Source organism: Equus caballus, chromosome 28, assembly GCF_041296265.1.
Source record: "Equus caballus isolate H_3958 breed thoroughbred chromosome 28, TB-T2T, whole genome shotgun sequence".
Lineage (NCBI taxonomy): Eukaryota > Metazoa > Chordata > Mammalia > Perissodactyla > Equidae > Equus > Equus caballus.
The window spans coordinates 45523641-45538652 of record NC_091711.1 but is presented as its reverse complement, the minus strand read 5'-3'; the positions used below and the strand labels follow the sequence as shown (position 1 = coordinate 45538652).

The 15012-nt window shown below is 44.2% G+C and overlaps 1 protein-coding gene across 6 annotated transcripts in view; it reads left to right on the top strand.

Annotated features, from left to right (window-relative positions):
* The window catches only part of EFCAB6 (EF-hand calcium binding domain 6), a 232240-nt gene that overhangs the window by 15786 nt on the left and 201442 nt on the right, over positions 1–15012 (top strand). For all 6 annotated transcript variants that reach the window (XM_023631419.2, XM_070254171.1, XM_005606763.4 and 3 more), the window contains exons 4-5: positions 5160–5308; positions 13579–13790. In XM_023631419.2, coding sequence (XP_023487187.2) covers positions 5160–5308; positions 13579–13790 — 361 coding nt within the window. The remainder of the gene's footprint in view (positions 1–5159; positions 5309–13578; positions 13791–15012) is intronic.

Here is a 15012-nt window from a genome sequence, read left to right as displayed (position 1 = left end):
GAATGGTGGTCTACTGAGTGGATGGCCCACTCTTCATTTATTCATTTACCGGTTGGTGGACCTTTGGGTTGTTTCCACTTTTCGGCTGTTGTGAGTAAGCTGCTAGGAACATTTGTGTACAGGTTTTTGTGTGGACATGTGTTTTCAGTTCCCTTGACTATGTACCTGAGAGTGGAATTGCTGGGTCACATGGTAACTCTATGTTTCACTTTTTGAGAAACTGCCAACCTATTTTCCACAGCCGCTGTACCATTTTGCATTCTCACCAGCAATGTACGAAGGTTCCAATATCTCTACATCCTCGCCAGTGCTTGTTATTGTCTGTTCCTCTGATTATAGCCAACCTAGTGAGCGTAAAATGAGACCTCATTGTAGTATTTCCCTAATGACGAGTGATGTGCATTTTTTCACGTGCTTACTGCCCATTCGTCTATCTTCCTGGGAGAAGTTTCTATTCAAATTCTTTGCCCATTTTTAAATTGGGTTGTCTTTTTATTATTGAGTTCTAAGAGTTCTTGATATATTCCACATACTAGATCCTTGTCAGATATATCATTGGCAAATAATTGATTCCATTCTGTGGGTTGTCTTCACTTTCTTGATAGTGTCTTTTGAAGCACAAAATGTTTTATTTTGATGAAGTTCAATTAATCTATTCCTTCTTTGGTTGCTTGTGTTTTTTATATCATATCTAAGATAACATTGCCTAATCTAAGGTCACAAAGATTTGCACCTATGCTTTCTCGTAAGAATTTTATAGTTTTAGCTCTTAAATTTAGGTCTTTGATCCATTTGGAGTTAATTTTTGTCTATGGTGTGAGACAGGAGACTGACTTCCTTCTTTTACATATGGATATCCAGTTGTCCCACCACCATTTGTTGAAAAGACTATTCTTTCTCCATTGAGTGGTCTCGGCACCCTTGTCAAAATCACTTAATGATCCATGTAAGCGTGTATTTCTGGACTCGCAGTTCTATTTCATTGATCTAGATGTCTGTCCTCATGCCAGCACCACACTGTCTTGATTACGGTAGCTTTGTAGTAAGTTTTGAAAAGAAGAGGTGTGAGTCTTTCAACTTTGTTCTTTTTCAAGATTGTTTTAGCTATTCTGAGTCCCTTGCGTTTCTATATGAATTTTAAGATCAACTTGCCAATTTCTGCAAAAAAGGCAGCTGGGATTTTCATGAGCATCGAGTTGAATCTGTAGATCAATTTGGGGAGCATTGCAGTCTTGCCCATGGCATGGAGTGCCTCTCCATTTATTCAGTTCTTCTTTAATTTATTTCTACGATGTTTTGTAGTTTGTGTGTGTGAATTGTACACTTTTTGTTAAGTTTATTCTTAAGTATTCTATTCTTTTTGATACTATTGCAAATGGAATTGTTTTATTAACTTTATTTTCAGATTGTTCATTGCAGGTATATAGAAATACAGTGGATTTTTGTATATTGATCTCGTACTTGCAACCTTACTGAATTTGTTTGTTATTTCTAATAGTTGTGTGTGTGTGTGTGTGTGTGTAATACTTTAGGGTTTTCCCACTTGGTCCTACTGTCTAATTCTTTCTAGATGTTGCTGGATTCAGTTTGCTAGTATTTTGTTGAGAATTTTTCCTATATTCACAAGGAATATTGGTTTTTAGCTTTCTTTTCTTCTAATGTCTTTGTCAGGTTTTGGTATCAGAGTAATACTGACCTCATAGAATGTGTTGGGAAGTGTTCTCTCCTCTTCTGTTTTTTGGAGGAGTTTATAAAGGATAAGCTTGGACTATTCTTTTTAAGATATTTGGTAGAATTCACCAGTGAACCCCTCTGGTCCTGAGATCTTTTTGCAGGAATTTTTTTTGTTTAATGCATTCTCTTTGCTTATTGTAGGTCTTTTCAGATTTTCTGTTTCTTCTTTAGTCAGTTTCAGTAGTTTGTGTCTTTCTAAGAATTTTTCCATTTCGTGTAAGTTATCCAATTTGTTGGGATACAGTTGTTCATAGTATTCCCTTATAATCCTTTTTGTTTTTGTAAGGTCAGTAGTAATGTCGTCTCTTTCATTCCTGATTTTATTAATTTGAGTATTTATCATTTTTGGGGGGTCAGTCTAACTTAAAATTTCTCAGTTTTTCTGATCTTTTCAAAGAACCAACTTTTCATTTTGTTGGTTTTGCCTATTTTTCTTTTCTTGACTTCATTTATTTCTGCTCTAACCTTTATTAGTTCCTTCATTCTACAAAATTGGTTTTAGTTTACTCTTATTTTTATAATTTCTTAAGGAAGATTGTCAGATTATTAACTTGAGATTTTCTTCTTTTTTAATATGGGTGTTTACAGGTATAAATTTCCCTCGAAGCACTGCTTTAGCTGCATCTCATAAGTTTTGGTATGTTGTGCCTTCATTTGCATTCGTCTAAAAATATTTGCTAATTTATCTTGTGATTTTTTTCCCATGACCTATTGGTTATTTAGGAGTGTGTTAATTTCTACATATTTGTGAATTACCAGACTTCTCTCTGTTATTGATTTCTGATTTCATTCCAGTGTGGTTGGAGAATATATTTTTATGTTTTCAGTCCTTTAAAATTTACTGATACTTGTTTTATGTCCTGGCATACGGTCTGTCCTGGCGAATGCTCCATGCACCCTTGAAAAGAGAGCGCATTCTTCTTCTGTTAGGCAAGTGTGCTTTAGAGCTCTAGTAGGCCTAGTTGGGTTACAGTGTTGCTCACGTCTTCTGTCTCCTTGTTGATCTTCTGTCTAGTTGTCCTATTATTAAAAGTGGAATGTTGATGTCTCCAGCTATTATTGTCGAAGAGTCTATTTCTCCTTTTAATTTTGTCAGGTTTTGCCTCATGTACATTGGAACTCCTATTAGGTGAATATATCTTTATTTTACCTTCGTTTGTTCTTTCTCTAGTGCTCTTCCTTTCTTTATGTAGATCTGAGTTTCTGACCCGTATGACTTTTTCTTCTTTCTGAAGAGTTTATTTTAACATTTCTTACAAGCAGGTCTGCTGGTGACAAATTCTCTCAACTTTTGTCTGATAAAAGCTTTATTTGTCTTTAGCTTTTGAAGGATAATATTTTTGGATACAGAATTCTTGGTTGGTGTTGTTTTTTTTTCCTTTCAACACTTTAAATATTTATTTCCACTCTTTTCTTCCTTGTATGGCTTCTGAAGATAAGTATGTATGGGCTATACTTCCTTTTTTTTGTTTTGCATGTCTCATAAATTTTTTGTTGAAAACTAGACATTTTAATAATGTGGCAATTCTTAAAATCATGTTCTCTTTCCATGTTTTTTTGTTTGTGTAGTGACTTTTCTCAACTAACTTTGTAAAGTCTGTATTCTTTGTCATGTGTAGACACTGAAGTCTCTAATTGGGTAGCTTAGCGGTCAGCTCATGACTGGACAGAGATTTCCTTAAATGCCTGGAAACAAAAGTCTTCTGATCTTTGCTGAGAGGCTCTTTGTGTGTAATGGAGAGTTCCTTCAACACTCAGCCAGGCAGTTCACAATTCTACCTTAGCCTTCACTTCCTGCCTGTGCAGAGCCTCAAGGTCAGCCAGAGGTGAGAGTTTGGGGCCTTCTCAGGTCTTCCCTGGTCAAGCACACAACCCTGGACATGCTCACAGTCCTACGCTTGCAAGTGGCCTTCTAGATTCTTAGCAATGTGTGGGAGCTTCTCAAAGCCCCTGTGGACATCTCATTCCCCAGCTTTTCCCTTTAATCTTTTTCTTTAGTCTGTTATTTGCTCCATCTGTTACCAACCCCTCAGGCAGCTAAGATTTTAAATAACAATTGCCTCTGATTTTTTTTCAACAAATACCTTTTGATGATATCCTGTTCTTACTGGGAAAGCTCTGAATCAGTTCAAATAAAGACAGCTTTGTGACTGACTCTTTCAGGGAACCATCGGGTAGGTCACATAATGAAAATCTTCTGGTAATAGGGCTTTAAAGGAGCTCCAGCCCTCGTCTGCTCCTTCCACTGGCTGTCAGCCTGCTGGGTTTTCAATGTGATTGCACACTGTTGGTTTCAAGGCTGCTGAAGATTTCAGGGTGGAAAGATGGGAATAGGGGAACTTAAAATGCTGGCCTTGCGGTTAAGTTTGGTGCACTTTGCTTTGGAGGCCCAGGTATGTGGGTTCAGCTCCCAGGCATAGACCTACACCATTGGTCAGCCATGCTGTGGTGGCAACCCACATATAAAGTGGAGGAAGACTGGCACAGATGTTAGCTCAGGGCTAATCTTCCTCAGGGGAAGAAAAAGAAAAGAGGAAGACTGTCAACAGTCATTAGCTCAGGACTAACCTTCCTCAGGAAAAGAAAAGCCATAAAACTTGATGTTCATACTGAGATTCTGCCCTCTTTCTGAGTCAGGGCCCCCTGGATGGCTGTGAACCTTTGGTTAGTGTCCAGAGTTCTGAAACAGTTGATTCTGACAATTTCTGCCCGAGTTCTCATTGCTTTAATGGAGGAGAGGATCTTCAGAGGTGCTTTCTCCACCATTTTTGGTGCTGTTGTCCTCAGCTCTGCCTCCAGCTGTGTGTTGGATGTACAGTGAGGCACTTCAAGAGACCTCAGAGAATCCACTTTCTACCCTTACTGCCTGCCAAAGAAATGAGTCAGTGATACTCAAGATGCAGGCAGGTTTTCCTATTCAAAAGTTTCTTTATTTTCCCATTTTTGAAGATTATTGGCTCTGCTAAAAACAAGGAGTCTAAAATTGTGATTTTGTGTTCACTTTAAGAATAGTCTTTGAAACACTGGCAAGAAGGTCATGGCTAGCAGCATTTTTCTCTCTCTCTCTTTTTTTATTTTGAGGAATATTAGCCCTGAGCTAACTACTGCCAATCCTCCTCTTTTTGCTGAGGAAGACTGGCCCTAAGCTAACATCCATGCCCATCTTCCTCTGCTTTATATGTGGGACGCCTGCCACAGCTGGGCTTTTGCCAAGTGGTGCCGTGTCCGCACCCGGGATCCGAACCTGCGAACCCTGGGCCACTGAGAAGTGGAACGTGTGCACTTAACCGCTGCACCACTGGGCCGGCCCCTAGCAGCATTTTTGTAATCTCTGGCTATCTTTTCAGAGGAGGAGTGGCTGGGAGATTGGCCACATTTGCCCCCCATGCTTGAGATAATGTAATTTGTTCTCTTCTATATCACAGGGATTTAATGTGCAAAATGGCGATTATACCAGATGGGCAAATTTCGTATCCTCACACGCGAAAATTCACGTCTTTAAGACCCCATTCTTCACCGTGTAGAGTGGATTTGAGGAATAGTTTCCAAAATGTGTTCAGACCTTCTTCTTCAAGTGAGTATCGTGAGCGAATAATACTGTGGTAGGTATGGCTGGGGTGTGGTTAGTGAGTACCAGGCTGTACGAAGGCTGCATGTGTCATTTAATCCTCACAGTGAAGCTGCGCAGCAGATTCTATTATTGTCCCTATTTTCTTTATGGGGAAACTGAGGCACAGCCTGATTAAGCCACTTACCCAAAATGTACGTAGTTTTTAAGTGGCAGGGTCAGGGTTTGAACCCAGACGGTGTGATTCCAGAATCCATGGACTTAACTGCTATGCTATCTAGTATCCTGCCTCACTCAGTTTTTTCTTAACTAATAGACTTAATTTTTTTGGTAGCTTTAGGTTTACAGAACAGTTGAGCTAAAGTACAGAGTTCCCATACACCCCTATGTTCCCCACCCCCAGTTTCCCCTGTTGTTAACATCTTGCCTTAGTGAGGTGCATTTGTTACAACTGATGAATCATTATTGATACATTATTACCTGAAGTCTGCGGTTTACATCAGAGTGCACTGATAAATGTATAGATACACGCGTCTACCATTACGGCATCATACAGAACAGTTTCACTGCCCTAAAAATGCCCTGTGCTCCATCTCTTCCACCCTCCCCCCTCCAATCCTGGGCAACCACTGATCCTTTTACTGTCTCCATAGTTTTGCCTTTTCCAGAGTGTCATATAGTTGGAATCACACAGTATGGAGCCTTTTCAGATTGCCTCTTTCACACAGCAGCATGCATTCAAGGCTCCTTCGTGTGTTTTCATGGTATGATAGTTCATTTCTTTTTATCTCTGAATGTTATTCTCTTGTATGGGTGTGCCATGGTTTGTGTATCTGTTCACTACTGAAGGACATCTTGGTTCTTCTCGTGTCCTGGCAATTAAGAATGGAGCTGCTATAACTGTTTGCATGCAGGTTTTCGTGTGGACGTAAGTTTTCAACTCATTTGGATCACTCACTCAGTTTTAAAGCAATACAATTTGACATTATAATTTTCCAAAAGTATATATATTTTCCTTTCTTCCCAAACATTTTCTGAGCCCTTGTATGTGACAGGAACTGTCGTAGGTACTGAGGATAAAGAGATGGATCCAGTAGAGGGCCCGGCCTGGAGGAGCTCACGGTCTGAGAGGGAGATAAAGAATTCCAGTGGAGTGAGGCAAACGTCACAACGTGAGCTCGTACAGAACACTGTGAGCGCACAACCCAAGGAACCAGAGGGACTCAGAGGGGACAGAACGGGAGGACAAGTTGGGTTTTGCCTTGTTAGCGGGAGAAGGTGATCTAGTCAGAAGTCACACTTGACCCTTGTGCTTCTCACAGCTGGTGAGACTTCGGTCACGTGGCCACGTGCACCTACTAGGCAGCCTGGGGGCCCAGCCTTTATTTCAGACGGCCACGTGTCTACCCAAATCTCAGGGTTTCTGTTTCTAAGGAAAATGGGGAGAATGGATGGGGGTTAAAAATTGATTGTCAATAATAAATCTGTTCCAGTCCAGGAGCTCCACGTCTACAATATACCTTGGATATTAGCTGACTTTCTGATAGTGCTCAAGGCTGGAGTGCAGTGGGGTTGCTGTGTTCGAGGGCTTTCACACTCCTAAGGCTCCTGATGAATCCTACCGAAGGGCCCTGTAGGAAGCTGTGCCTGGACGTCCCCACAAATAACAGATAAAGGGGCTGATTTCTAAGTATCCTAAGGCAGAATAGTATCTTTTACGTCTAGTCCATTTGGTGTGCAAAAACAATATTCTATGTGATTTTCATTTGCATATCTCTCACAGTAAGGTTAACTTTGGTTCTTAAGTTTATCAGGTGTATGTCTTTTTCTTTTGTAAGCTGCCTTTTCATATCTTTTGCCCATTTACCCACTGTGGGTTGGTCATTTTAGTGGCTTGTCTGAGCTCTCTTTGTATTTAAGGTGTTAATCCTTTATCTGTCTATGTGCCCTCAGTGTCTCTTTTTCATTTGTCACTTTCCTTTTATCTTTACTGATGGTATTTTTTAACATACTGATTTATTTTTTCTCTCTTAAAGTAAAAAATTATTTTCTATTTTATTTTATTTTTTGGTGAGGAAGATTGGCCCTGAGCTAACATCTTTGCCAGTCTCCCTCTATTTTCTATGTGGGGTGCTGCCACAGCACGGCTTGATGAGCAGTGTGTACTCCGCGCCTGGGATCTGACCCTGCAGAGCATGCTAACCTAACCACTATGCAAGCAGGCTGGCCCCTAAAAAATTACTTTTAATTTTATGCATATATATAATGTCTCCTAGCACCATTTTCCTCTGCAGAGGTGGCCACCAGTAAGTGTTTGGCTGGCTTCTTTCACGCATGCACATATATATGTAGGCATGTACTTGTATAACTCATGTTAAATGAGCGCAATTCATGGGGTGAATCTGTGAGTCACAGATATTAGACCCCCAAAGTTTCCTTTTTAAATGTTTTTTGCTTATGTTTATATTTCAGTTTGAATAATTTCTGTTGACCTGACTCGATATTCACTAGTCCTTTCTTCCTTCGTGTGCAGTTTACTGTTAAGCAAATCAAATGAGTTCTTCACTTCTGACATTGTATTTTTAATTTCTAGCTTTCTCACGTGCTTTAAAAAACTAGTTTCCATTTCTCTACTGAACCCCCCATACATTCAGCATGTTGTCAGTTTTTCCCTCAAGCTCTTTAACCTGTTTATCGTCCTTAATTTACACACCTGATCGTTTCTGCATCCGCTCTCTCTGTGGGTCATCTGATTGCTTTCGCTCTTGATTACGTCACCTTTTCTTACTTTACTTGTCTTGCAATTTTAAAAAGATTTAATATCAGACATTTGTGTAAAACACAGTAGAGGCAGAAGTAAATAATATTTACCACGAGAGAAAGGAATGCCCTTTTTTCTCGGCTTTGTGCCATGGGCTGGCTCAGCTTAATCTCTGAACTGGGCTGTGTGGGGCCGTTTTGCAGTCGCAGCTGGGTCGAGGGCGCTGCTGGTTTCTGAGGCTTCCCTCACCAGGTCTTGAGCTCTGACCACTGGTGAGACCTGGGCGATCTCTGCTTCACAGGCCGGCTGCCAGTTTTGGAGGGTCTCTGGGGAGCGCTCTTTGTCCTCCAGCCTAGCTTCCTGTACCTCAGGAGGTCTCTTTCCACTCTGACATCCTGCCTCCAGTCTGCAGTGGGCCACTGAGGGGCACTCAGGGGAGGCCCCATGTGCCTCACAGGGACTCGCCTCAGTTCTTCCCTCTGGACTCCCCGGCCTTGGTGCATGGCTGTCTTACGCTTGCAGAAGACCCTGTGGGCCTCGGGCATCGTGCAGCCCCGTGCCTCCCCCACCTTTGCTGTGCTGCTCATGCACCCATGTGACCAGGCTCCCAGTGTGCAAATCCATTGCACCAGTCCACATGTGGCTGCTCAATAGTTGGTTGTTTTTTCCTTACCTCTGTCTAGAATGATTTTTTTTTTTTTTTGAGGAAGATTAGCCCTGAACTAACATCTGCTGCCAATCCTCCTCTTTTTTGCTGAGGAAGACTGGCCCTGAGCTAACATCCATGACCATCTTCCTCTACTTTATACGTGGGATGCCTACTACAGCATGGCTTGCCAAGCAGTGCCATGTCTGCACCTGAGATCCGAACCTGCGAACCCCGGGCCACTGAAGCAGAATGTGTGAACTTAACCACTGAGCCACCGGGCCAGCCCCTAGAATGATTTTGCTTTTCTTCCCATGGCTCTGCAAGGATGAAAGGCATCAGGGGTCTTTTCTCTCTGAGGAATGGCTTGTCCTTTCTGGAATTTAGTTTCTCTGCATCCTCGGTTCACCGGTGGGTTTCAAAAACTCTACCTTTTTAAGCTTATCCTACTTGTTCTCCTTGTTAGGGTGAGAGCGACAGTCTGTTGTGACTTTCTTTATCCTAAACGGATGTAGAAAATTCTATCAAATTGCCCTCCAGTAAGATTCTATCAATTTGTACTCCCACTAGCAGGTTATGCAAGTTTGGTAACTGCTTTCATTTTAAATCTCAGAAGTTGCATTAGGCACATGAAATAAAAAGTTTTCCTTCAAGTAATTTCAAATCAATATTTTCTGATACTTTTAAATTAGAAATATCGATTGCGAAGATGGGGCTTCTTGGAAAGCAGCTAAAAATATACATGAAAAATCTGAAGAAAGATTTCAAGATGGAAACATAAATTAACAAGAAGGGTCCCTCTGTGACACTGGGAGCAGGAGGAGGATTCCAGGCTGGGTGGACGGAGGGAGAACGAGTGTTCACTAGCGACATTGAATCACGCGGCCTCTCCATGTGAATCACCTGCTTCTGAGATTCCAGGCGACCGTCAGAGATGAGAAGGCAGCAGGGAGCGGCCCCTCCTGAGCGTCTGGGAAGCCTTGTGGGAGATTTAAGCCCCTTCTTCTCCCTCAGGCTCTGTGCCCAGTCCTCCTCTCCCTGTCCGCCCTCTCCTAGATGAGTGTCTGGTACCATGTGCCTACGTATCACCTGCAATCAAAGTGAATGCCCTCTTCTGACTCCCCTGCTAAGCTCCAGATCGACCCTGCAGCTGCCTGCCTGACCTTTCTGCTTGGGCTTCATCTCATGGACATCTCAAACATGAACTGGCCACACAGATTTCTTGACTCCCAGTGTTCTCCGTCTCAGTAAATGTCAGCATCGTTTATCTGGTTCCTCAAGTCCAACACTTAGGAATTGTCCTTAATTTCTTTTCTTCCTCAGCCCCCAACCCTGCCCGCCCCCTACCCTGCCCCACCCCGCCCTGTCCCCACCCCACCGAGCCAATCTATCCGCAGGAGCTTGTCTGCTCTGTTTCCAGGTTATATCTCTGATCTGTCTCCTTTCCCCACATCCAGAGCTGCCACCTGGTTCAGCCCACAGTCACCTCTTCTTGGACTCTTGGAATTACCTCCTCTCTGGCCTCTTTTCCTCATTTCCTGCCTCTCTGTAATCTATTCTCCCCGTAGCAGCCAGTGATTTTTAAAAAACAAGATATATTCGAGAGGCTCACCCCCCTGCTTGGAGAAAACCCCAGTGCTTGTGCAGGCACCCGAGGCATCCCCGACCTGAGCTAAGCATCGCTGCCCTCCGTCTCACTGGCCCACGCCATTCTGTCCACACTGGCCTTCTGCTTTCCGGAACACGTCAAGCTCATTCTTGCTGAAGGGCTCTTTCCCTGTTGAGGACATTCCTACGCCAGCTTCATGACTGGCTGGCTCATTTGATCTTCTGGTTCAGCTCCTCAATCTGCTTAGGCAGGGCCTCCCTGACGGCGCCACGCAGAGCCACCTCTGCCGCATGGCACCTCAGTGTTCTGTCTCACCATCTTTGCGTCCCTTCCCACCGCCTGCCGTCACCGTACAATTTATCTATTTATCTGTTGGGGTCGGTCTTCCCCGCTCCAGGTCGTAAACTCTACAGGAGCAGACCTTGCCTGTCTTTTCACTGTAGTGCCCTCAGTGCCTAGATCAGTGGCTGAAAGATGCTAGGTACTCAGAAATATTTTTTGAGTGAATGAATTTCACTTCCTTAAAGGTCAGTGTTTTGCGAGTCTCCTTTCTTCTCTTCCTGTCCTGCCTGCTTCCCCCGTGGCTTCCACGTGGCCAGTTCTCACACCTGTGTCTCAGCCCCACCCTCTTCCAACTTCTAGATTTATGGATTCAGTTTTCAAACAGACATCCCACTTAGATATCCCAAACTGAACTCATTAGCTTTCCCACAAACTTTTTTCTCTTCAGTTCCAGGATTCTATTACTAGGTACACACCCCCAAACATAGAGGCTTGAAATAGCGGCAATCACGTATTTCGCTCACAGATATGCAGTTTGGGCAGGTCCCAGCGGGGGAGCTGCAAAGGAGGGGGTGACTTGACCTCTGAAGGCTGGCTCCCTCGAATGGCCAGCAGTCGATGCTGGCTCTTGGATGGAACCTAAGCTGAGGCTGTCGGCCAGAACACCTACACGTGGCCTCTGTGTGGCTTCTGGACTTCCTCACAGTGTGGCCACTGGTGTGAGCGTCTTAAGAGGAACAGGCAGAAGCTGTAACACCTTTTGTGATGTTGTCTTGGAAATCATATAGTGTCATTTCTGCTATAGTCACAGGCCCACCCAGATTCAAGGAGAAGGCGCATATGCCCCACTTTTTGATGGAACCTTCTGGAGGGTTAACGTGACGTTGTAAAAAGAGCATGTACGATGGAGATCTTGTTGAGTCCATTGTGGAAAATACCATCTGCCACATCTTCCAGTATTCCCTTTCTCAGTGAGGGTGTCACCACGCGCCCAGCCACCCATACCGCATACATAGACTTTATCCTCTTCCCCTACCTCACCCCGCACATCAAATCAGAAGATTCTGTAGATTCCACCCTGCCTATTTTAACCTCTCTTTTATTCACCCCTGCTTCTGACTTCATGACCATCACGTTAGCATCGACCTCCATTAATACTTGCCTGAGCAGGCCGTAGTTACCCAACATACCCTCTCCACCATCACTCTCCTCCCCTTCCTGTCCCTCCTCCATGTGATACCAGGGTGGAGTTTAGGAATGAAAGTTGGGTGGTATCGGTCTCGTGATGAACATCCCACCGTGGCATCCCGTAGCCGGAGCACGAGGATGGAGGCAGGACCGCCCAGGATTTGGCTCCTGCTGCCGTCTGCAGTCTCGCCTCCTGGCTGGTGCCTCCTCTGCTGCCCCCTCCTCCTCCCTTTGCCTGGGCTGGCTGTCCTCCACAGCACCTTCCACTGCCAGCCCCTCTCACTCTTGGGGACTCCACATTGCAGTTGAAGTGTCACCTCTTTCCTCTAAGGAGCTTTTCCTGAGACCTTCATTCTGTCACCCAAGTCAGCCACCCTCTGTTCTGGATCTCTAGTGTGTCCCAGTTAAGTAAGGCCCTCCCTTGAGGAGGCCGTGGGCATCGTGAGTGAGAGACATCCCCAGCATCCAGCATGGGTTGTGTGTGCTTGGCCCTCAGCCGGGTGATGAAGCACTGGTGATGGCCAGCGCAGTCCCTGGGAGGGGGCAGAGTGGTCCCCAGGGCCTGCCATGCTGCTGCTGTGGTTAGGGCACACAGCAGATCTCCACAGCAGAGTGACTGCCAGGGCGCCGACGCATTCTCTGCTTTTCTACCCCCAGCAGAAGACAGCTCAGGGCATCTTACAGACGTGAGGAAATGCCTGAGTGCCCTCTGAGTGGCACAAGTTGGCGCTTTGAGATCCTGTCCTTTGAGTCTGTCCTCTGGCCTAGGTCACCCCAAGACTAAAGCCACCACTGTCCTCATGCTGGGAAGGTTCAATAGCTTGATAAGAAATTCTCGTGTGAAGGGAAATAACCAGCGTCAGCCTTCCCTAGCTCCTGCTTGTGAATAAGTTTGTAAAAGATGAGGCAACGTTCAAGACGTTTAGCACCCATCCAGAATTTACTATGGAAGACAGAGCTACTAAATAAACTGTGGTCACCGAGCCTTCGCAATCTCATAAATAAATAGAGGAGATTTACCAAACTACCATTATTCTTAGCCTCCTCTTTCCCTAGTAGGTCATAAAATATCCGGATGGAATAATCAGCTCTTTACGCTTAGGATACTGGTTGGTGCCGTGAGTTGATCTGTAGCTGCTGTATTTGCTTGTTTCTGCAGCTGTTTCCATCTTAGACAGAGGGGAGGGAGGCCTCTGGTGTGTTGGCTCTCCTTTGGTGACACGGAGAACCCTGGGACATAATGCATGACACCAGGACACTGCTCCTTTTCCTCCCAGGAAGTTCAGGCCCCCTGAACGCTGATTTAGAGCATTCTGAACATTCTTTCACTACTTTTTGGTGTCTAGCGTATTCTCACCTCTTCCTTGTGTTTGAAAAAGAAATGATCTAAATTCAAGACTTACGTTTTCCTCTCAAAAATTGGCAAGAAGATGAAAGTGAATATGATATTTGAAAGATTCGTTTGAAATGATATTGATTCTTAACTAAGTTTTATTCCAATATCCACGTTTTTCACTTGTCGTGACATAAGTCCTTCATAGAGAGATTATCTTTGCCTCATTCTTTTTCTTTCTGATGTCATTACTATTATTTTATATTGACCAAATTTCAGAGGTGGGAAAATGACTATTGATTTACCATCGTGAGTCACCTAATGATCGGACGTGCGACCCCACGTGTAGTGGAAGAAATACTGTTTTAGAAGTTGGTTGGATTCTAGTACACAGTGAAATGGTGTTTGGTAGCTTGGTTTTAAGCACATTTAATAAATAGCTGTTTCTCTTTTATAGCCACAGCTCTTGCAAATCCAATACTGTCCTTCTTAGATGTTAAACGGATTTTATTTCAAAAAATTACCAATAAAGGAGATGAGTTGAAAAAAGCCTTTCAGCTACTCGATACCAGTCAGAGCATGACGGTGTCCAAGAGCGACCTGAGGAGAGTCATCACAACCTTCCTGCTGCCTCTCACGAGAGAACAGTTCCAAGATGTGCTGGCTCAGGTAAAGTATGTGTAACGACTTAGAATAACCCGGCCGCGGAGCGGATGAAGTTGGTCACGGGAGTGTGGGACCCCTGCTGGTTCTTCCCCACTGTCCCAAACGAGCAGTTAGAGTTTTGTTCATTTTTCACAATTAGTTTGATCAAATTCTGGCAGATTTGGGACGATCAACACGTTCTTGGGTCATATTTTCTGTGTAGCACTATTACCGTCATTTTTTTTTTTAAGGCTTCCATGTAAAAGGTATTTGGTCAGCTTATATTTTGGAACTGAGTATTTCGGCCTTTGTTCTTGTGGCAACACTATGGTCACCCGAGGTGGAGCACTCAGGCAGGCCTGCCCTGGGGGGATCCTGGTCCAGAGAGACTTGCGGACATGTTGGTGGGTGCTGGACGGGGTGATTACAGGGAGGAGTGACAGTCAGAGGACAGAGAGCTGTCTAAATCTGAGGGATGGTGGTCCAGGAAGGCTTTGGGGAGGAAGGGACATTTAGTTTTTAGGTATTAGGCAGATGAAAGAAGAAGGGAAGGGCATTATGTAGAGGGAATGGCCTGTGTGGAAGCTTGGATGCCTCAACCAGCATGACACGTTTCTTCAGGCAACTGGGTGGAGTCATTTCTGGCTGAAGTGAGGAGACGTGTGTCAGGTTATGGCTAGAGAGCCTGTCCCGAGAAGTCACATCAGGAGTTTGACCTCTGTCCTGGAGGCTGGAGGGAGCCAGTGGAGGGTTTGCAGCAGGGGTAATGCGTTTACTTGGGGAGGGATGTGGAGGATGGGCCCCTGGGCCTCCTGGTGGTGTTGTGTTCCAGGGAGGTATGAACAGTGAACATCTGGTGTGCTCTGTGCCCTCAGGGCCGTTAAAAAAGAAATACACAATACAGTAGGAATTAAACACTCAGAATAAATCCACAGGGATCAATATCTAGTCATACAAGAGTGGAGAAGTTGGGTGGAAGTATCAGTAGCGTGCCTTCCAGCCCACTAACCCAATAACTGAGTTTGCACATGTGTGTGTGCGCACACACACACACACACACAAACATGTATCTTATTCATTAGGTCTTAATCAGAGTCTGGCTGCATGCTATTTCATAGTATTTGAAAGCCTATTTCTTTCTAGAACTTGTTGAATACCGCAACCCACCCCAGGCTGCTTACTTTTCCCACAGGGGAATTACACATTAGGAAAAAAACCAGCCCAGGGAATTTCAGGCGTTCCTGAA